The sequence below is a fragment of the Argentina silus genome, assembly GCF_951799395.1.
Source record: "Argentina silus genome assembly, chromosome: 5".
Taxonomy (NCBI): Eukaryota; Metazoa; Chordata; class Actinopteri; order Argentiniformes; family Argentinidae; genus Argentina; species Argentina silus.
Window position 1 is genome coordinate 13,920,075 of NC_139659.1, and position 23,364 is coordinate 13,943,438.

The 23,364-nt window shown below is 47.8% G+C and overlaps 1 protein-coding gene across 2 annotated transcripts in view; it reads left to right on the forward strand.

Moving 5' to 3' along the window:
* The first annotated feature begins 389 nt into the window (after window positions 1–389).
* shroom3 (shroom family member 3) overlaps window positions 390–23,364 on the forward strand; it is a 39,574-nt gene continuing 16,599 nt past the window's right edge. Inside the window, exons 1-3 of one of the 2 annotated variants that reach the window (XM_083670159.1) lie at window positions 390–521; window positions 15,032–15,181; window positions 22,632–22,763. In XM_083670159.1, coding sequence (XP_083526285.1) covers window positions 22,705–22,763 — 59 coding nt within the window. In that variant the 5' untranslated portion in view covers window positions 390–521; window positions 15,032–15,181; window positions 22,632–22,704. Of the gene's footprint in view, window positions 522–15,031; window positions 15,182–20,210; window positions 20,328–22,631; window positions 22,764–23,364 lie in introns of those variants that run through there. The other variant, XM_083670158.1, reaches the window with a different exon arrangement.

Consider the following 23,364-nt stretch of genomic DNA (forward strand, 5'->3'; position numbering starts at 1 on the left):
GCACTTTGATTGTGACTATAAAGAGTTTGGGGGGGTTGAAGGCTCTTGGCCGCTCCTTGGGCTTAACAACAGCACTTAGCTGTCGTATATGCTCATGAAATGAGACCTCTTGCTCCTTCATGCTTTACTAGTTCCAATAGACGGTGTCGGGTTAGCTAATGGCTAATTAGCCTATGGCTAATGAAGCAGCTTGTGCTGTGAAGTTTAACAGTATCTCTCTCTCTCTGTGTGTGTGTGTGTGTGTGTGTGTGTGTGTGTGTGTGTGTGTGTGTGTGTGTGTGTGTGTGTGTGTGTGTGTGTGTGTGTGTGTGTGTGTGTGCGCGTGTGTGTGTGTGTGTGTGCGCGTGCGTGCGTGCGCTTTCCCAGGTCGAGGAAGGTGGGAAGGCGGACCAGTTGGAGCACCCTCTGCAGCCTGGCGACCAAGTGGTGATCATCAACGACGTGGAGCTGAGTGGGTTCAGACAGGAGGCCATCTCGCTGGTCAAAGGCTCCTACAAGACCCTCCGGCTCACCATCCGCAGGTAAACAGTCAAATACCCAGCCACGGCCTTCTGTATGTCCCTCCTCTGTCTGCCTGTCTGTCCCCATTCTCCTTCTATCTCCCATTCAAGATTTCATGTTTCATAGAGGATTCTTTATTTATTTTTTTACCCAGTTGTGGCATTGTGGTACTTATGACCAGACAGGGGTTCGTGTGGTATCCATTTGAGTACACTTGTACGCTGTGTAAACTAACAACAGTATCGGGCTGCCACAGCAAGCGACTTCACCCCCTCTAACGTTACCAGCTTATTGTCTCATACCTCCCTGATGTCTATAGTGGTCATGCTTCAGCACTTACAGATAACGGTGGAGGCGGAGAGGGGGGTGTTGCTCTGGCCTAGTCTGTAGGGTCAATGGGAGACTGTGGCTGTCCACCCAGCAGGCCTCTCTTGGTTATCTCCTCAACGGCAGCATTGTGGACATGCTTGACACCCCGGGGAGTGTAAAAATAGGTAGAGTTCGCACACACACACACACACACACACACACACACACACACATGCATACATCCACACACACACACACACACACGCATACATCCACACACACACACACACACACACATACACACACACACACACACACACACACACACACACACACACACACACATACACACACACGTAACTCTTAAAGCTCTTAAAAAAGGCTGTTTTAAAGTCTCAGTTCAGTCATGTAGTGCTCTGTGTTGTCCTCTAGAGGGAACACTCCATAGGAGGATTCCCATGAAGTGAGCTGTGAATACTGCCCATTGGGTTGACTGCTGTCATCAACAGCAAACAAAGACCACAGTATGGTGGAGTTATGGCAGCAACAGCATGGTATCATCCTGGATGGTGCACTGCTACTCACACAGAGAGAAGGAGAGGGAGGGAGGGAGGGAGGGAGTATGAACGCACGTGTTAAGACCACACAGCACAATATTACTATGACCACACACTTGAACACAGGTACTGTAACCCAAGCAACAGGGGTCAGCCCTGTAACCCAGACTAACAGGGTCAGTCTGTCTGTCTGTCCATTGTGGTCTCGCCTGGCTCTGTCTGTCAGTTAGTCAGTCTAAGCAGCAGACACACAAAGACCTCTCCAGCACACAGAGAGACTCTGTCCCTCCAACCTCCAACCCCGGGGCTGGATACACACAGACACACAGGCTAGGCTAGGGCTTTTCTTCTGGCTAATAAAAGGGCCATAATGGTCGCCATTGTCCCGCACCTGGCTTTGTCTAACCCGGGGGGAGGAGGAGGGGGGGGGGGGGAGTTGGGGCTCAGGTTCACCTGCCTGCCTGGTGGAGCAGACAGACAGACATGCATCTCACCCTCAGGTATGTTTGGACTAGGGGAGGAGGTGGGGTGGGGGTAGAGGTAGGAGAGGGGAGGGGAGGAGAAGAGGATAGGGGAGGACAAGGGACAGGAGGAGGGGAGAGTGGGGTGGGGGGAGGGGAGGAGAAGAGGATAGGAGAGGGGAGGGAGGAGAGGAGGGTGGAGTGGAAGGGAAGGGTGGGAAGAAGAGGAGGGGGGGGGGGGGGAGGGGAAAGCACCGCCTGTCTGTCTGACCACAGAGGATGCTCATTTGCATCTAGGTCCAGAGTTCAGGAGAAGTTAGCCAGAAAGTGAAGGAGACAGGAGCTTTCCTTCCTCTGGCAAAGTCCACTGTCTAGTCTGGTGCTGCTGCAGTAGGCTTGGGCTAGTGTTGACTCTGCTAAGCCCAGAACAAACAGCTTTACCTGGATGGGCTGGGAGTCAGGTAGCTAGCTAGGTAGGTAGGTAGCCTGACAAAAGTGCTAGCCGGGACCAGAACTGCTGTTTTCTCCAGCCTAGAGAACAGCTCTACACAGCCCACTGACGGCTCCCCACACTAGGCAGAGGGCAGGAAGAGAGAGACGTCGAAGTCGGAGGAGTTACGCAACCCCAGGACTTCGCTCAGACACACACAGCACTCTGAGAAGGTGGCGTGGATGTGGGGGGGGGGGAGGAAAGGGAGAGAGGAGGAGTGGCAATTACTCAAGATAGGAGATCTGTACTAATTGCTATGCTTTCAACTTCTAAACTGTAAGTACTGGCGTACGGTACAGTGTGTACAGTGTTGGGTTGTATCTTCCCTGGTCATCTGAGAGATCCATCGCTCGTCCAGACAGAGACCAGTCTGTTTCAGTGGAACCAACATAGGCCTAAGCTAAAGGGCTAGCCCGGGAATATTCCATACCACTTTGGATTTCAAGTCTCTTTGGATGCTTTGGTCGTGTGCATGTGCTCCTTGCTCATCAGCGGGTGATGCGTGCACGATTTTCTCCGGGCCTCCCCGACAGATCCGATCTCTGCTACTGATTGGCTAAGCCTATTGTGAGGAGAGACTGCAGTAGCACGTTCTCTCTTTGACACATGAGCAGCAGGCCTGGCTGCTGGCCCTCGCCTGGGGATGGATGGGAACACAGACACCAGTAGTGATCCAGACAGGTACGTGGCGTCCTGCTAGCACGTAGCTAACAGGCTAACATGCAGTAGTTGATTGGGTCTTTACAAAAAGAGCATCTCTATCAAGTACGGCTGGTAGTGTACACTACAGTGGATGAGATGGCCTGTCCCCAGTGCTCTCCCTGTCTCTCACTCTCTTCTTTTTCTCTCTGTTTGTCTCTCTCTTCTCCTTTCACTCTCTCGCTTTCTCTCTCTCTCTCTCTCTCTCCCTCCCTTTGTCTCTCTCTGTCTCTCTCGCTTGTTCTTCCTCTTTTTCTTTTCCCTCTGTGTCTCTCCATTTGTCTCTCTGTCCACCCCCCCCCCCCTTTTCTCTCTCTCTCTCCTTCCATATTATCTCACTGTGTGCTCCCAATGCTTTGACAACAGGTCCTTATCACGCTGAACCCTGACCCCGCCCCGCCAACACGGGTATAAAGTTGGATTGACCTTTGATAACCCTAGGAGTTAACGTCTGGCTCCATGCACCTGCCCTCCTCCTGTCCTCGGTCACCCACTCTATAAGTCTATAGGTCTGGAGACTGGTCAGGGGGGTCAAGGGGTCAACTGAACTCTGAGACTCAACGCAGGGTAAAAGGAAACCGAACCTGGGTTGCACTCACACTGAACGCAGCCCTGCTGCTAGGCTCGGCTATTTCTCGCTCTCTCCACAGGGCTTGAGTTAGTTCCCTAGTGCCGGATGCCAAAAGAACAGAGGGAGCTAACTCCAAAATGTGACACTCAGGAATGCTGTCAATATTTAACAATGCCTTGTAAGACTGGGCTTAGGTGCCAACCGTCTCCGCCTCTCACCTGTTGTTATTAGCTACACACACACACACACACACACACACACACACACACACTCTCTCTCTCTCTCTCTCTCTCACACACACACACACATACACACACACACACTCTCTCTCACACACACACACACACACTCTCTCTCTCTCTCTCACACACACACACATACACACACTCTCTCTCACACACACACACACACACATGCACGCGCACACACACAGGCCAAACACACACAGACAATAACAGTGAGCGCGTTCAGACCAATCAAATGTGACCCAACTTGACAGATGTAACTGAATCATCGAGTGGCAAGCACTCCTATTCGTTTAGTGTCAAATGTTAATATCTGACCTTGATAATATAAAACCCACGCAAGATGCCAACGGGTGTCCAATACACTGTATGCCTATTGTTTGGTGTTTGGGGTTGGGTGTTGGAAGTGGTAAGTGGCGACGTAGCAGGTTTTGAAGTGTGTGTGGTTCTTTAAGCTGTCGTCGACTCACATGGCAAGTAATGACTTAACATATGGCTGCATGTTTAAAGATGGAAGCCGGTCTAGTTAAGATTTAATGAGACATGGTGCTGCTGGAGGAGACAGTTGACTGAACAGCTGTTCTGTTCTTGACTCCAGGTCTGTACTGTGTGTTCCCTATAGACTGGGACAGGACAGTATGTATGGATGCGTAACAGATGGTTTATCTGCCAATCATGCCAAACTTGATTAGTGCCATCATGGAAGAGAACCACAATTGGAAATAAGTTGTAGACTTTGGTGCTTTTATCCTTGATGAAGTGCATCATTTTGCATGTGTATCTTGTTTTTAAGTTATCAAATAAACTAAACTAAAAACTAAAACTTTAAAACTGTAACGTGCTACAGTAATGTTTCTAATGGTGGCAAGCATATATGCATATCCTTGTAAAGTAACAAAACTTAAAATAGCTAAGTAGAGCAAAGGCCAGTGCTCAACCTTTATGAATTTAATGGAATAATTTAATAACCTTTATGGATCTAAGCTTCGTTTGGACCAAAGGCTCTTCACTGAACGTTCTTTATCATGCCATCTTATTCTTTGATCGCTACCGATTTTATCATGGCCATTCAGCACTCGGCCTTTAACCTCTGTTCTACCAGGAAGTGTCATTGAGGTCCAAGAGCCTCTTTTCCAACGGAGACCTGGCCGTGACCGAGATAGCAGAACATAGGAACATAGTTTGAAGAGATAGCATTGCACTCATTCACCCAACTTGAGAGCATGAAGGTACTTAGGATTTAGAATCCAACAAAATTAGAATTCAACAAAAGTGTCCTTTTGAAGACTTTCAAGTCAACCACTGGTTTTAAAGGAGGTAAATACTCTTCGCATGCTATTTTATGTCAGGCCTTTAGTACTGCTAGCACCGCTATCCAACACCACTCATTCCTGATCCATTACACTGAGCAGGAACCAGTTACCACAGTAGCATCGACCGCTAATATGACTTGTTAGCTCTCTAGTGAATCTCTGTCCAGGTTGTCAGTTATCCTCTTCCCTCTCGGACCACCAGGTTGTGAGATCCCCACAGTCTTTACCAGACCCTTTGCCACAGGGCAATGCCCGCCGGTGGCCACATCTGAAAGAAGAAAAAAAAACCTGACGTGTGTAAAAATAAACAAAGGGCAGCCATTAAGGGAGTAGAGAGGTTCCTACTTCTGCCTGACTAAGGGGGCGAGGCTAGGGAGGGACGCTAGCCCTGACTGTGGTTGGAGGGGCTGGCTGTCAAGAGCTAATTGAGCGAAGAAGGGGACAGAGAGCCCAGACAAGGACTGGTTGTTTGTTTGTGTTCTTTCGAGTTGTCCCCGTGGGGGGGTGGGGGAGGGGGGTGACACTCTGGAGATCAAGATGTCTGTCTGTCTGTCTGTCTGTTTGTCTGTTGTGTCTGTCTGTCTGTCTGTCTGTCTGTTTGTCTGTTGTGTCTGTCTGTCTGTCTGTCTGTTTATTCTGTCTGTCTGATGTCTGTGTCTGTCTGTCTGTCAGTCTGTCTTGTGTCTGTCTGTCTGTCTATCTATCTTTAAGAGGGCAGTTGAAACATTGGCTCAGTGAAATGTAACATATTTGAGCAACAGAATAGTATTATGTAAGATAAGACCAGTTGTTCTCCCGCGAGTTCCATCCTCAGGCGGTCTGCCATGTTTTACAGTGTCTAAACTATGTAACATAAACTCATCCTTATTTAATGACACATGTAATGGTTGCATGGTTTTATAATAACAGTATATGAACTGTTCACCTTGCACTGTTCTGTGGACAGGGACAGGATCAATGAGAGTGGAACACACGCAGCTCTATGGGCCGGATTTCTGGACCCAAATTAAGCCTACTACTAGAGTTAATGCATCGTCAATGGAGATTCTGGGTTTAATCTGGGTCCAGGAAGTACCGGCCTTCTTCAAAAAGACAGATCAAAAGAATGCTTTAAGCCTGGGGTAAATAAATTCATCTGCCACAGATCAAGGGTCATTGTTCCATTCTATGCAGGATATGTCCTCAAGGTGCCAGGGACTCTCTTTCTGGGCTGTGACTCTTTCTCAGACTCTCTTTCTGGGCTGTGTTAATTGGAGTGGGCAGGGATGGAGGAGGACGTTTCTATGTTCCAGAGCCAGGTGCAGGATAGGAGTGGGTGGGACAGGACAGGTGTATTGAGCTCCGTAGGTAAACAATACACTTGGCGTATGGTTGAGACTTCAGCCACCTGGCTGGTATGACTTTACACCTGCGCTTTGGCGTTTTGTAGAGGGAAGTTCAACCTCAAACACCGTGATCACTTCTAGAAACATGTTTGCTAGCGATGATTAACATAGGGGAACGCTGAATGATCTCATCCTGGTTTGTGCTTCTGTGACGGGAGTCAGTGTGATTCACCTGGTTTGTGCTTCTGTGACGGGGGTCAGTGTGATTCACCTGGTTTGTGGACACACAGATTGAGGATATGGTCATCTGACCTGATTGTGTTGTGCACCACCCTATGACATGGTGGAATTTTGGAGGAAATACTCTACGTGACTTTCAGTCATTTAGGTCATTGTGTGATGATGAGTATATCTGAGGTACACCTCCCATTTGAAGACGGAATGATGAAATGCATTCCCAGCCTGTGGTTTCCATTGTTCACCTCCTGAGATGCTTTCCAGCTAAGCGATGGAAAAAGAAGAGCAAGAATGTTTGCTGAGGACTAAAGACGACTCTCCCTGCCTCACCCCTCGCTCTCTCGCCCTCTTTTTCTTTCTCTCTCCCCTCCTCCCATCCTCTCCCCTCCTCCCTATAGACCTGTTGCTAGCCTAACACCATACAAACAGAATTCCCTCTCATGTGTCAGCATCAAGGAGAGGTGTGTGTGTGTGTGTGTGTGTGTGTGTGTGTGTGTGTGTGTGTGTGTGGGTGTGGGTGTGGGTGTGGGTGTGGGTGTGGGTGTGGGTGTGTGGGTGTATGGGTGTGTGGGTGAGACTGTTATTATGACCGACAGCCCCAGGGCTGGTAGGAGGTAAAGGAGCCCCAGAGCTACTCCCTCCCTCCCCCTCTAGCCCTCCCTACCTCTGAGGGCAGGACTAGTGGAACCTGCTCTGTGACATCATCCCCATAGGCTCCATTCGGCCCCTGGGGCTCCTCTTATTGGCTAGGGGAAGGGCAGTAATTTGAACTCACTCTTGTGGCTCCTAAGTGCCTGTTGAGAGAGAGAAAAAAAATTAGTCTCTTTCACCCTTTGTTGGTGAGAGTTAGACTTTGCTGTGTGTGCAGCAGCAGGTGTGTGTGTTGAGGGATTTAACACCACTAGCCTGCTTGGGGCGTTGTGGAGGAGAGCAGCGAGGGAACTCTGTTGTGTTGGCAGCACCAGTGCTGAGGCTTGGACACTGAAGCATGTGTGTGTCACCTGTTGATTGATACTGATCCCCCCCGAGTGACGAAGGTAAGTGCTGTGTGTGTTTATGTAACCCTCCACCTCACGGTTGGCTTTTTAACCTTGATTAGCTAGAATAATCATTACCATCTGTTTCCTTGTTGTGAAGTCAGGTGTTATGGAAGTCAGGGTTAATGTTTTATGCATGCTACTGAAAGCCAGTATGGCCTAAAATGCATTTAATCATTTTTTAACAAAGTGGCTGCTTTCCCACATTTTAAAAGGTGATTCCGGCTGCACCTCGACTGCACCTGCTGTTTCAAGCTTGTCTATCAAAGTGGAACGTTTTCCTTATCTCTGATGAGAATTGATTGCATGGCAAATAAACAGTCTTTCTTTCTTTCTTTCTTTCTGGTTTTGTTTTTGCTTTGCATCAGTTTTGTTTAGCCCTGAATCTCTGTAGCTGAATGCAAATGTGTCCTTGCCTGTTTGTGACTGGAGGTTTCAGACCCAGGAAGCGGAGTCGCTCTCTATCAGATGAGCTCATCCTTGATGATGCTGTATCATTGGTCAATATCTGTTCCTCTATTTCCCCTTTCAATGCAGCCAGGGCCTGTGCAGTGGAGGCTCGTCACTTCTCCTCTGTATTGCCGATTCTCCTCCAACGTCTTTCTCTCTCTTTCTCTCTCTCTCTCCTGTGAGTGGTCTACCGGTCCTGATCCCCTCAGGACCTCTGGGAATGCCGGCCTCGGTTCTGTTGGGCCCTCAGCCAGGGCCCGCTCCGGACTGATCCAGCTTACCGCTGGCCATTTACCTCTTGTCAGGAGTAAGCCACTGTTCAAAAACAGGAGGTTTACCCTAATCGCAGTTGAATGAGGAGGGCAGAGTGCCGGAGGAGAGGCAATGGCTATACTCAAGGGTCTGCTAAACCCCGATCGGCAACGCGGCCCCCTTCCTCGGGGCCCTTTCTAGGCTGTGAGAGGACATGGGGATTTGAGGGGAGGTTTTATTTGATGAAATAGACCTCTGTAAATGACGAGCCCACTGTACAACCATACCGTACCCTCCAGACAAGGCCTCTGCCTCGGCCTCCTACTTCCATATGGAGCGGAGAGACAAGCAGAGTGCTTGGAACATCATGGCTAGGTTTATAAGTGTGTGAGAGAGGGGGGGGAGAGGAGAGGAGAGGAGGGGGGGGGGGGGAGAGAGGGGAAAGAGAGAGAGAGAGAGAGAGAGAGAGAGAGAGAGAGAGAGAGAGAGATTACTACTTCCATATCGAGCAGAGAGTGCTTGGAACAACATGGCTAGGTTTATAGTGTGAGAGAGAGGGAGAGGGAGAGATTACTACTTCCATATCGAGCGGAGAGAGAGAAGCGGGGTGGTTGGAACAATAGGACTAGGTTTACAGTGTGCCTGGGCTGAAGTGCTCTGTCGTTGTTACTGTTGCTTCCTGCTCTGTGTTGATAGTCAGCTGGCAGACAGTCGGGAGGGATGGGGGGACGGCTGCTGACCGGGGGGATGAGAGGGAGGGACGGACGGGGGGACGGACAGACAGACAGAGAGAGAGAGAGGGAGAGGGGGTTGGAGAGGGGGAGAGAGGGAGAGGGGGTTGGAGAGGGAGAGGGAGGGAGAGAGAGAGGGAGAGAGAGAGAGAGAGAGGGGGTTGGAGAGGGAGAGAGAGAGAGAGGGGGTTGGAGAGGGAGAGAGAGAGAGAGAGAGGGGGGGGTTGGAGAGGGAGAGAGAGGGTTGGAGAGGGAGAGGGAGGTGACGGGTGGGAGAGGATGGATGAATGAACTGATGCAGCTGAGTCATCTATCTAGAATGTGGCTAAGTGGTGTTTGAGTGTGGCCCGCGTCCACCCAGCTCAACACTACACGCCTGCTATCATGTCACGTGTGGGGTCATGAGGAAAGGTGGGATATGGAGTTTGTTGAGATAATGGTTTCTGGTAGTTTTTTGATTTATGAACTGTCATCTGGAATGTGCATTTGTCTTTATCTGCTATGTTTATTTGTGTGGTTGGCTCTGTCTCTGTATTCTCTCTCTCGCTCTCTCAATCACTCTCTCTCTCTCTCTCACTCTCTCTGTCATCCAATATCTCTCTGTTGTTTTCCATTCTTCATGTCAGCTCAAAGAATGTCTCACCATTTCTCTCTCTCTCTCTCTCTCTCTCTCTCTCTCTCTTTCTAATGGCACCCTTTCTCTCTGTGACCAGGGCAAGTATGTAGGTGACATGTTCAGACAACCACAATAACAAACAGCATTTTTTGAACACTTTTAAACCACTTTTCTCAGATCTGAAAGGGATTCAAGCCCTGTCAAAAAAAAACTCATTGGATTAACAAAATATCAGCTGAACGCAATTCTATCTGTTTGAGTATTCATTAGAGAGGGGCTGTTTTCCCTTTCTCTCTCTCTCTTTTTCTTTCTCTCTCTCTCTCTCAATCTCTCTACTCATTTCCCCTCTCTCGTGGTGGCCTTTTGTCCAGAGTCGGGCAATGTTGAGAAAAATGCTCAAGTGTGATTCTCTGGTGGAAGTCATTACAGGGTCATTACATTGCTGCTTCCTTGACAACGGCACAGCTCCACTCTCCCTGGCTGTGTCTCTTATGATTGGCTAAGGGGTTGCCCCCTGAAGAGTCGGGAGAGAGAGGGGGGGGGGGGGAGAGAGAGAGAGAGAAACCGAAATGGAGGAAGTTTGCTCTATCTATTTTCTCTTTTTTTGTAGCTCCAGATCCTCAGAGAAAAGAGATGTTTGCTAATTTAATCCCTGACCCATCCTGGCTGTCAGCCTCCCAGAGGAACCCATGGTTCCATGGTGTATACTGGTTTGACGTTTGCATTCCTGTAACGAGTCAATCTGGTTTATAAAACACTTTTTCAATGAGTAATGTGTTCTTGGCATACCTTGTGTGACATCCAATTATATGTTTCATTGATCACCCTGTTTGTGTCAAATAGATGGGTGTGTAGAGATTGCTTTAAATGTTAAGTCATGACAACCCTAGTCCACACATTGTGTGCTTCATGCGGTCATGCTACACACGTCCACAACCTTTTCACAGCTGTGACTCACAAATTAAACACTCATTAGAGTTGGCAACATTTGACTCATAGGTCTAACTTTAGCTAATGTCAAGGCATACTGCGTCACGTCAATGCTTTGTTTCAGTAGGACAGTGACAGTGTTGGCTCTGTGATAGTAGGTAGCCTGGCTAGGTGCTGGCTAGGACTACAAACAGGATGTGCTGATGGGTAACGTAGGCTCAGACGTCACGGCCGACAGTCTAAGGGTGGGGGTGGGGGTGGGGGTGGTGGGGGACCAGCGGTGGGGCAAGCGTGCTTGCCCCGTTGCCATGGGTACCACCCAGGTCATCCCGTCGTTGAGGTGGCTTGGTATGCATGGAATGTTGAAGGGTATGCTTAAGCAAAAGGTTAGTGCGGGCACCACCAACCCCCACCCCCACCCACACACACACTCAGACCCCCCCCCCCCCCCACAAACACACACACACACACACACACACACACACACACACACTCCTCCACCACTGTTGTCCTCTTTTAATTGCACTCCGCAAATATGTTAATATGACAGAGATGAAGAATAGAGAGAAGACTTCTATTCAGGGGTGAGAGACAGACAATGCTGACATTTTACTCTCGACTCAGGAAATAGAAAGAACATATTTTTGAACATGAACAATTTAGTTGCTCAATAGTTTTTTTTGTGTGAAAATGTCAGAGGAGATTAGATAGGGTGCAGTTTATGTGGAAGCCATCCATGTTAGGAGAAGTGAACAGAGATCATGTGTTCAGCGGGGTGAGGGTGGAGGATGGATGGTGAGGTTGGAGGAGGGAGGGGTGAGGGAGGGGTGAGGGCAGGGTGAGGGCAGGGTGAGGGCAGGGCAGTCATACTGTCAGTCAGCCATACAAGCCTTGCTAGTTGCTACACAAAAAGGGTTCTTCAATTATCCCTGTGGGGGAACCCTTCTAAGAACCCGTTTGGGTTCTATGTAGAACCCTTTTGGGTTCCTTTTAGAACTCTCTGTGGAAAGGGTTCAACCCAAAAGGGTTCTAAATGGAACCCTAGAGGGTTAACAAAGGGTTGAATGAAGAAGCCTTTTTTGGTACCAACTAGAACCTTTATTTCTGAGAGTGTACTGCTGCATTTTGTTTATGATGACTTGACTCTCGACTTACTGATGGAGAGAGACGTACAGACAGACACACACACACACACACACACACACACACACACACCCTCCCTTCCTTTCAGTCTCTCACTCAAAGGAATTCAGTCTAGTTAGCTCTCTTTTGTTTATTTGGTTTTCTCCTGAGGGGAAGGAGAGAGCAGTGAAAGATGCCAAAGCACAGGTTTAATACCAGGAGTGCTGTGTCAACACCCCAGCCTGACCCTTCATCAGGCAGAGAAACCCCCGTCTTGTCCTGGCTGTCTGGAGGTTGTCCCAGCGTAGCGGGTAGTGTTTGTACTGATAGTGGGCTGGAGGCAGCCCTCCAAGTCTGGAGACTCTGGCTTGGTGTTTGCCACGATACTTCCCAGCCTCTTGTAGGCCTAGCCGGACAAAAAGAATCATGTTTGCCCTCAGTTGAAAATGCACTGGGCTCTGTTAGCGATTTTGTTCTGTTTTGTTTTGTTTCTGTCCACCCTGCTTTTGGTCCACTTACATCTAAATCCAGGGTTTAATTGTGGTTCTAAGATGGTGAAGTGTGGAAGGGATTCACGGAATAGCATGTGTGGAATGTGGAAAGATTCTTAGCATGCTATCCAAGTGAGCCTTCTGCACATTGACATGGTAGTACATAGGTAAGATGATTATCTTGACAGTTTTCCTTAGACAACCATAGCCTAAGTGAAAGAAGTGATTTGGATTATGCTTTCTGTTTGTTAGTTTTTGTTACAAAATAACTGCTTTTAATTGAGCCTTCTAGGAGAGCACAGATGTCTATTTTATTAAACACAATAACCTAGAAAATTGGCGTATCCCTTCAAAGCTACTCATTGGCTTAAGATCAGATCAGTAGCTGAAATATTGTACATTTTGTAACTGGCCAATTCATTAGGAACAATGTCCTGTTTCAGGCAGGAGAGCAAGATAGAGTTCAAGCAAGCTTAAGCAGCATAGCCATGCTCCTAAACGGAAATAAGCATTAGAGTACATACGTCATTTTGATGATGTAATATATCTTCTAAGAGGGAATATGATAAGGTCAGCCATGGTTATAGGCATCCGATATAGGACTACGGATATACAGTGTTTGTTTACAATAACATTGCTTTCAAACAATGGAGTAAAGCAAACCTATATTGTGGGTTCTGATGGGATAAGACAGTTGAACTACTGTAAGATCATCAGGCATTTATAAGTTATATTCTTCACAAGTCAATGGCCATATATTCTGAATTTAAAAGTCCAAAAATGTACGTACCAATCCCAGATTGCCTCTTTTTAAATAACATATCCTAGTCTCCTTTCTTTCACAGTATGTTACATTATGCTTTGATAGGTAAATCTATGACAGTAAATATGTCATTTCATGGTTATGAAGGATGCTATGAGACAGGGGGAGGAGGCTGTCTTGGTACTTGGTGTCATTTGAGGTGATTCTATGTGGGGTATGAGAACCAGTCAGAGAAGTTTGAATTGCAGGATGATGCCAAACTAAATGCATGCATCACATTAGCCTATTTAAGCAGGCAGAGGGAGGGAGAGGGACATTTAGGGGGAAATAATGCCTGAGGGTGATGTCATTCTAATGTCTAACTACTGATCATGTGGCTTTCACTTATGGCTTAGGAGGCAATACTGCCTCCCATTGACCTGCTTACAGTTATGGTACAATATGCTGACCTAGCTATTTCTTTTTCTTTTTCTCAAGTCTCTCTTGTAAAAGATTCCATCTCAAATCAGATTCATATGAATGCATTAAGAGAAGACAGGTTAAAAACTGAGTTCTAGTGTTTCTGTTTCTATGTACAGGTACAGTGTACATTAATAACAGCATTTAGCTTTTAAGACACAGAACCTGGCCTTTTAAGGCACACAACCACCCAAAAGAAGTGGGCAGTGGCATATGTATCACAAGTTCTGCCTGTGTCTCTCTGTCTCTGTGCTCAAAGTCCATGGTCTTGTCTGACGTCTCCCAGACCGCTTCTGGCTGCTCGGGTCAGTTCTGCCAACCCAGTGCGGACTTTGGCACTGCTCAGACCGACCCAGCTGAGATTACCCAGACTCCTCTACTCTCTTAGAGTAAATGGGTTCTGCTGTGGACATAAAACAAACACACACACACACACACACACACACACACACACACAGTCTGATGCCTTCTCTCTAAGACCACTGGAGGGCATTCTGACATGTGACAAGATGATGACGGTGTGAAAGTCACAAAGATGAGAAGGCCTTTTTATTAGACTTGACATAACTCTTTATTCTTGGACACAATGAAGACTATTGTATTGTCTCTGCCTATCTACGTATGTTTTCTGAATATCTCCTAACCACTGATAATATCACTGGGAAAGTAGCTTGTCTTGGTAAAGACAACATTGAGAGAACACCCTCAAGTGTTCCACAATCATTTTTCATTATCGTTTGTGGTGTGTTTACCAACAGCGTTTCATTCTCCCAATTGCGAGTATCGTTTTCCCATATCGGCTAACCAAATGTCAACACTTGAAATGTATTTCAAACCCAACAAATACATTTAAGTAGGACAGTGCTTCTGTGAAGTCTGGCACTGCCTCAGACCCTCCCTTCCCAAACAAGCCTGTGGCATCAGGTGGCCATGACGTGCCAAACCAGACACACAACATACCGTGCATTAACTAACTAAGTATGGCATTGTGGTATAATACTGGTTATGGTAGAATACCGTGTGAAAGTGCACCTTTTGTTGATTGTAATTTTTTATGTAATTTATGATTGTACATTTTACGTCATTAATTTATTGTTTTATGGTTGATTTTATGGTTCAATATGCTTTGTAGCTTTGATGTTTGTCAGTTGATTGCAGATGTCTGGGGGAAACCCCGGGAGAGAATTGTGACTTCCTGGTTGCTTATTTGACAGATAAGACAATGTTGGGAACACTTGCACTCGTTGCAACAGGCTTTAGGTCACAGGTCACTGAGGTTAGAGTGAAGGCTACAACTAATGATCTAATACATGCCATTTAGCTGACGCTTTTATCCAAAGCAAGTTAGATTTCAGTGAGCGCATACATTTTTCAGTACATATGGACCCAGAGGGTTCTCCTAGGGAACTCATTCTTATACACTTATACACTTTAAAGTGTTCATTCTCTCTCTCTCTTCCCCCCCCCCCCAGGGAGTGCTGTCCAGGCCTCTGTTGTGGTGAGCCCACCACCCTGCCCTCCCTCTGCCCCCCCCCCTCCTCCTCCTCCTCCTCCAGCCACGGACCCTCCCGGGAAGGCCGAGGATCATGTTCAGGAGGAGTTAAACTACGCATCAAGAACAGGTGGGAAGTGTGTGTGTGCACGTGTGTGCGCGTGTCGTGTGTGTGCGTGTGTGTGTGCTCTCACACTCATGTGTCTGCTTGTCTGTAATTCCTGAATTTCCCCTAGGGATAAATGAAGTTTCTTTCTATCTATCTAGCTATTTCTATGCAGTACATGTGTTTTGACTACATGTGTGTACACTGTGTATTGTTTGTGTCTCGGGGTGTGGTGCTTTGCATCTCTTCAGAGTTCTGACTCAGACAGTGTTTATGCTAGTTAGCCTTTGTTTTGATGTGAAAGAGACAGAGAGAAAGAGAGGCAGCAAGTAAAGACGGGGTATTTATAGCCCATATCAGCCATTCCTGTTCAGTTCAGGAAGGACCGAACTCAGTGATGCTCTCCTCTCCTGAACCATTGTGATGACCATTTCCTCTTCCACATCTCTCACGCTGCACAGGAACAGGAAATGAACGGCGCTGATACAGGAATAACATGTTAGTGACGGCTTTACTGGTCGCAGGTGGTGGTGCCACCGTATCCTCTTTCTCTGTGGTGACGCTAGCTTGCGACCTCGCGTGTGGCCTGCAGGAGGAACTCGTGCTGTTTTGTTTCTGCGGGAAGGACATCCTTTAGCCTGCTACCTCATCTCTTGTCCGAGCAGGGCCACACTGATCGCACAGATTTTTCCATTTTCCTCCTCTGACTTCTTTTTAAGTGTTCTTCTGTGCATAAATACAAGCAGAGCTCTGTGCAAACACTCTATAAATACGTGGCTGGCCTGAGCTCAGAGTTTCATCCAAATATGGACCCGTGTGGAAAAGTCACGAGACTCGGAGAGCAACGGTTCCGTTTCAGTGGAATGTTAAAAGTGAACAGAATGATTCAACAACTGCATCCCTGTCTTGATAAATAAATGGATGTTATTGAATTGCCTCGTTGCCACAGAGACCGCCTGTTGAAACCCAGACAATGTTGTTCCATTGTGTACACAGCAGCACTACAAGCTTGTGAGAGCAGAAGGGTGTGTGTGTGTGTGTGTGTGTGTGTGTGTGTGTGTGTGTGTGTGTGTGTGTGTGTGTTTGTTTGTGTTTGTGTTTGTGTGTGTGTGTGGAGTGAGAGCAGAAGGGTGTCTCATTGGTGTGCAGTGGGGAGTACAGTATGTGGAGAGAAAAGGGACTTGCTTACTGAGCTTTTGCTCCTGTGCATACGTGTGTGTGTGTGTGTGTGTGTGTGTTATTTTATTTTTGCATCTGTATCTTTGGCAGTTTGAACCTTGTTTCCATGGTTGATCTCCTACCATGTTTGAAAGTCCAAGAGAGAGCACTGGGGATTCTCCCCCTCAGAATGGAACATTTCCTGTGTCCTTGTTCTGAAAGAATCCAATCAAACGAAATGCAGAAGAGCTTTAAAATCTAGAAGAGTTTCAGAACTCTGAATTTCCACATTCAACTGTCAACTCTCTACGTTCAGCTTTGAACATCCATATCTAACTGTGCATAAACTGACCAACCTAGATATATTGTGTTGCTGACTTCCTTCAAACAACATATTTTTAGAAATGAGGCCTGTGTCCTTGTCAGCCTGTTAATCAGTCTTATCGGAGGTTAGCTTGTCCTCTGACGTGGTTTGATATCACTGTTACTTTTAGCGTGCCGTTTCATCACTGAAATGCATGTCAGCTCCTCACTTTGCCTCTCCTCGTTAGATAAACACCATCGATCAGAGCAGTTTGTTCCTGTTTGGACCGAGTCCCAGGATGGAAGTGTGAGCCAAGCTGTAACACAATCAGGATGACGCAAGCGCTCCTGAACCAAGGATGGAATCTTACACCTACACACATACGCCTGGAGTCTGCCCACGGGAGACAGGGCTACCTCTGAGGGAAAAAATAGGTTTTACGATATCTAGAACCAAAAAGAGTTCTTAGGTTTGTCCCTGTAGGAGAATGCTTTGAAAACCCCTTTTTGTGACATGCAGAACTGTTTTTTGAAGCCATCTACAGGAGTAGTACCCCCTTTATGGAAAGGGTTCCACATGGAACCAAAGAGGGTTCTTCAAAGGGTTCTCCTACGAGAGCAAGCCCAAGAAATGGCGAATCTACCTCCATAGCAGTGTTGTGTAGTGCAGGGGAGGCTGTTGGAGGTAGAAATCGGAGGACGGGCTCATTGTAATGCATGTAGTCTCATTCCATTCCATGCATTACAATGTCTACAGATGCCTTGTCCTTTCTCTGAGATTCAGAACATGACCAGCAGAAGAGGGTGACTGTTGTCTGAATGTTTGAAGTAGATGCCTGCCAATTCCTTTCTGTGAGATTTTAAAGGTGTGTTGGTTGAGCTATAGGTTCATATTGAGTGAATGAGCTGGTATCGCATACTGTGGTATCGCATACTGTCGTTAGCACATGTAACACACACAGAGCGATAGTATACAGTACCATGCAGTTGAAGACCAAGCAGTTGAGATTCCTGACAGATGGAGTACTAGTACTCCCAAGATGTCGTTGCCTGCCTCCCCATAGGGTGTCTCCATGGTGCTCTGTATCCCATCAGCCCTGTGGCTCCTGCCCCTGTTATCAGATGAGAAGTGAGGCCGGGCAGAGGGCTTCGCTTTGATAGAGCCAGGAGCAGGAACCAGGAAGTGGGCCATCGGACCCTCGGGGGACTGGGTGTCAGACGCACTCAGGACAGACACTGTGTAAATACACACGTCCATCCTTCCCTACCTCCCTTCTGTCCCCCTCACCCCCCCCCCCCGAGTTCCCTTCTCTTTTTCTCTCTCTCTCCATATTTCCTTCTCCATACTCACTCCTTCTTTTATCTCTCTGTCTTTCCGTAGTTGTTACTCACCATGTTGTTTTGAGGGGTGTTTTGTGTGTGTGTGTGTGTGTGTGTGTGTGTGTGTGTGTGTGTGTGTGTGTGTGTGTGTTTGTGTGTGTGTTTCCGGGGTTATTGGAAAATAATAACAAAGTAAACGTCTTCTTCTTCATACCAGCATGCTGATGTCAGGATTGGGGTTTTAGTGTAACATGTGGTCCTCTGTGGCTCAGTTGGTAGAGCATGGCGCTAACAACGCTTAGGTTGTGGGTTTGATTCCCGCTGGGACCATATATACCGAAATGTATGCACTCACTGCAATGTAAGTCGCTTTGGATAAAAGTGTCAGCTAAATGGCATATATTATTATTATTATATTATATATTATTGTAACACAGGTGATGGATGGCTGATATTATCACCTCCATACGCAGCGAAGGTCATGTCCAACCAACAAAAGACTGCTTGTGTCATTAAGTCACTGCATTCCTTCGACCACTACATCATATCGATACCTCTCTCTGCTTCCTCTTTGGAATCCCCCCCACCCCCTGAAAAAAAAACAGATGTTGATACAACACACACACACACACACACACACACACACACACACACACATCATCCTCCTCCTGTTGAGCTGCTGCTCTCTAACTACCCCTCCCCTCTTGCCCCCGCCATCTAATCCCCTCTCCAATTTCAGTTTCCTTGCAGATCAGAGAGATTATTCCAGGCAGACTTGCTAGCGTTCCCACAATGCAGATAAGGTTTCTGTTTCCGAGAGAGACACGCCCTGACCCGGCTTGTCTGGCCTTCGCTTAGATGACAAAGAAACGGGCCCTTCAGTGGGAAAGGCGGACATTTTTCAGTTTTCTCCTTTTCTCCTTCTTCTCGGCCACTTTTGACAGCCCCTTCTTCTTACATCCTGATGCTCCGCTCCCAAATTCCCGGAGGTTGGGTTTCCGTGGGAGTGTCGGCAGGAGTATCCCTCGTCCCCCGGGGAAGACTGAGAACGTGACACCGCGGAAATCCGTCCACCTTTGTAGGGGCTGAATTGGGTGTCAATGAGCTGTTCACCGGCTTTGTTACATACTTCACTCAGCTTCCTATACACCCAGCCCCTGTGGCGAGAGAGAGAGACTGTGTGTGTGTGGTATGTGTGGTGTGTGTGTGGTGTGGTGTGTATGTGAGTGTGTTCAAACACAAACACTGCCTTTGATATGGGTACGTCATCTTCACAGATATCTAATTCTTAGATCTTACCAAGTGTCCTAGTTTATTGTATATGAAAATCTCTCTCTCTCTCTCTTTTGAGTCGCCAGAGGACTGTCGTAGGCTTGCAGACCAATGTCATCGCCATAGAAAGGAACCCTCAGAGACACACCCAGATAATGACACACACCCTGAATAATGACAGATAATAACGCATTGATTCACCTCCTCAAATAGCCGCTGTGGCTCTCTGGCTTGCATGTAATTGCCCTTGGGTGTGGGTTTGCTCCATGATCAGGAACAGGAGTCACGTGTGGACTGATAGAATTGGGGGAAGAGACAAGATGACTGATAGAATTGGGGGAAGAGACAAGATGACTGATAGAATTGGGGGAAGAGGAGTGACTGGAGCCATAGAGGAGTGATTGGAGCCATAGAGGAGTGACTGGAGCCATAGAGGAGTGATTGGAGCCATAGAGGAGTGACTGGAGCCATAGAGGAGTGATTGGAGCCATAGAGGAGTGATTGGAACCATAGAACCCTCATTGTTCTGAGTGTGACTGCATGCTATCATGTGTTTGTATTCCCCCCCAGCGTTCAAATCCATTTCTGACCTAGGAACATTGAATAAAGGCCCCAGTCTCTCTCTCTCTCTAACTTTCTCTCTCTCTCTATCTCTATCTCTTTCTCCCTCCCCTCCCTCCCTCCCTCCCTCCCTCCCTCCCTCCCTCCCTCCCTCCTTCCCTCCCTCACTCCACCGTTACTTGTCCCGGTCCCCTAGTCCAGTCCTTCTCTGCACAGGGAGGACGGCAGGATGTTTACTTCATGCTTTATCGTACGCGGAGGAGGTAATGATGCTTAATTGCGTGGCGTAATGAGCTCGCCCAGCGGCGGCGCTAGCTAGCTAGAACCCCGCCAGCCTCTGTCCGCCACCTGCCATTTTGGAGGCGAGTGCTGAGCGTTCAGGTCAGGGTGCCGTTATGGAGCTGCTAGGGGCCTTCTACAGGAGGAAGCTGCGCAGGAAGCAGAAGAAAGCCGAGCTCGGGAGGTCGGACGGCGCTCTGTGCAAGTCGCCGTCGGAGACGAGCGTCAACGGCTTGGCCTCGGGCCTCATCTCCAAGGTGTTGAGGTTCACCGGCAGGTGAGGGAGGGATGGATGGAGGGAGGGAGGGAGGGAGGGAGGGGGGGTGGTGGGAGGGAGCGATCGATTGATCAGCATAGGGTGAGAGAGAGAGAGATGGAGTGAGGGAGAAATATTGGTTGATCAGCTTTGGGTGTAGTTACACTGTGGCACTTGGCTCTGATCTTGGATCTGTTTTCTGTTTGTCCTAACCATGGTTATGGGTATGATTCATATGTGTTTGATGTCATTCCTCATTCGGTTCCATGCATTTCAATGAGCCCGTCCTTGTGATTTCTACCTCCACCAGCCTCCCATGGTAGGCTCATCCTAGTAACTGTTACTGTGTAACTGTTAAGTTGGAAATGGTATACTATGATGGAGGTTATTGGTTTAGACAGAGGGTCATCGAATCTCTTTTCTTTGATGTAGATTTGATTGATTTCCATGTTGAATTCTGAGCTGGTTTGTGGTTGGTGCGATTCTAGACCTAGCTGTTGTTCAAGTTGATTAGCTCATAGTGTCTTCAAAGTGTGCTGAAAGATTTTAGATGGTCAGGGAAGATTTGAGATAAATAGATCAAGAAACGTCACAAATCTTCCAGAAGAAGTGTTACGTGATGATGCACCATGAGGGTAAGAGGCACACTTGCTTTCATGTTCCTCTCGGTGGAGATAGCATGGCTTCCTGTTTATCCTGTTGGTTTAAGTGCTGTGTTTTGCGGATCAAGAAGATCTTCTATGCTGACAAACATGAAATATGATGACTCGTCATTCGGCAGACAAAAGACTGCAGCAGAGATGAAGTTTTACGAGGCAATCTAGGGAGCGCAGAGATTCCTGAGGAGTTGTTTTGGCTTTTTTCAGGATGTGTGTGTGTGTGTGTGTGTGTGTTGGGGGGGGGGGGGGGGGTCGGAATGTAGTGTAGGCTAGTCACCCTATGTACTCGGTGTGAGGGAGGCTATTGTGAAATCGTGGAGGTGAAGCCTCGGGTGATGAATGACCTCCAGCCTGCAATGATTGTGTCGAGAAGGGAGGCTGAACAAGGAGGGGGAGTAAGGCTGCTGTCAGCCCTGCTGGTGATGGCACGCAGCTGGACTCTGTCTGGTGGTGTGACCCAGGCCTCAGAGCAAGCCCAGGCCCAGGCCCAGGTCCAGGGCAACGACTAGGCCTCACCAGCTGCCGTATAGGCCAGGCCTAGTAGGAGGGGGGTTGGGTTGGGTTGGGGTGTGGAGGGGGGAGTGTGTGTGTGTGTGTCTGTGTCAGTGTGTCTCTGTCTGTGTGTGTGTGTGTGTGTTGCTCTGGAACGGACAGCAGAAGTAATACGTCCGGATGATCAGGCGTGAAAACGCTCGTTATGAAAGCAGCAAAGCACAGCTGAGAGGCTGCTGGGACCGGCAACAGTTTGGCTTGGAGAGACAATGCACAAAACTTCATGGGATTTGGAACAACAAAACTAACCGGCTGACGTTGGATATTCCCCAAAGCATTCAGAGAGCATAATGAATCTTCAACACTTTGTCATAAAGCCTACGAAGCATTGCAATGGGATCTTATGTGACTAACTAGGTTCAGATGTTATTGCACACTTGGAAACCCATGGGGTTTCCTCCCAATACATACTCTAGCTTCTTCTACACATAAAACTTTGAGAATGATGATACTTCACATTTTAGTACTTTCTAGTATTTTGTTCCATATTTTCAATCCCTTAATATTAATATCATATGTGGAACACAACCCTCCCGACCCCCTCTATTGTCATTCTTAGTGGTTAGGTATTTGCTCGGGCCTTCAGATGACTAAGTGTGTGTCTACATTATCAGTTTGGTTTGATGAGTTGCTATGGGTTGGGTATTTTTTGTTTATCTGATGAGAACAGATAAGATTGCGACATTCCTGGTGCAGATTTAACAGCGTGCTTGAGGACCTCCCAGTGGCCTAAACTAAGTGGACAGTTAAAGATGTGTAATGCTGTGTGATCGTGATTGGCTGGGAGTGTATAGAGTACATTGTTCTGGTGTGTTTGTGCTTTTATGCTTATAGGCGATTAAGTAGTTTTTTTTCCTTTTCTCTATTAGTGTGTGTGCGTGTGTGTGTATGCGTGTGTGTGTATGCGTGTGTGTGTATGCGTGTGTGTGTATGCGCGTGTGTGTGTATGCGCGTGTGTGTGTATGCGCGTGTGTGTGTGTATGCGTGTGTGTGTGTGTGTGTGTGTGTGTGTGTGTGTGTGTGTGTGTGTGTGTGTGTGTGTGTACTCCCCCAGTCTCCCCTGCTGTTCTCGCTGTGTCCCTGCTGACCCTGTGTTCCACATTGCGTTCCCCAGACGGAGCGAGCCAGCATCGCGACCTCACTCGTGGCACTCTACCAAGCTCGGGGAGGGCCAGCCAGACCCCAGCATGATGCAAGTATCCCAGGGTGGCATGGGCGCTCCCTGGCACCAGACCTACCATGCCAGGTTAGTGAAACCAGCAACCATGATGGCACTGTGGCTGTGGACCCATCGAACAAAGAGCCTCTCTCTGTCTTTCTTTCTTTTTTTCTTTCTTTCTTTCGAATTCTTTCTTTCTTTCCCCCTCTCGTTCTCTCTCCTCTCCCTCTCTTCCTCTCTCTCCCTTTCTTCGTCTCTCTGCCTCTCTTTCTCTCTGCCTCTTTTTCTCTGCCTCTCTTTCTCTCTCTTTAAGGCTATCTCTCCTTCTCTGTCTCTCTTTCAGGCTCTCTTTTTATCTCTGCCCTTCTCTCTCCCTCTGCTTCTCTCTCTCTATCTACTCTCTCTCTCTCTCTCTCTCTCTCTCTCTCCCTTTCTGTCTCTCTCTCTCTCCCCCCCTCTCTCTCTCCCCCTCTCTCTCTCTCTGGCCCTGGTCTCTACAGAGGGAGGGACACAAAGGCAATACAGGAGATCAAACAGTGTCCAGGCTACTCACATGTAAGGAGTCTAAGACAGCCCTTTGTCAGAAGGACCACCAGTCTAGTGCATATTGAGAGCAGACCTCTGTAGACAGGACATCTGAAGGTGTGTGGGCGAGGCTTTAGCAGGAGAGACAATGAGGAAATTCTTT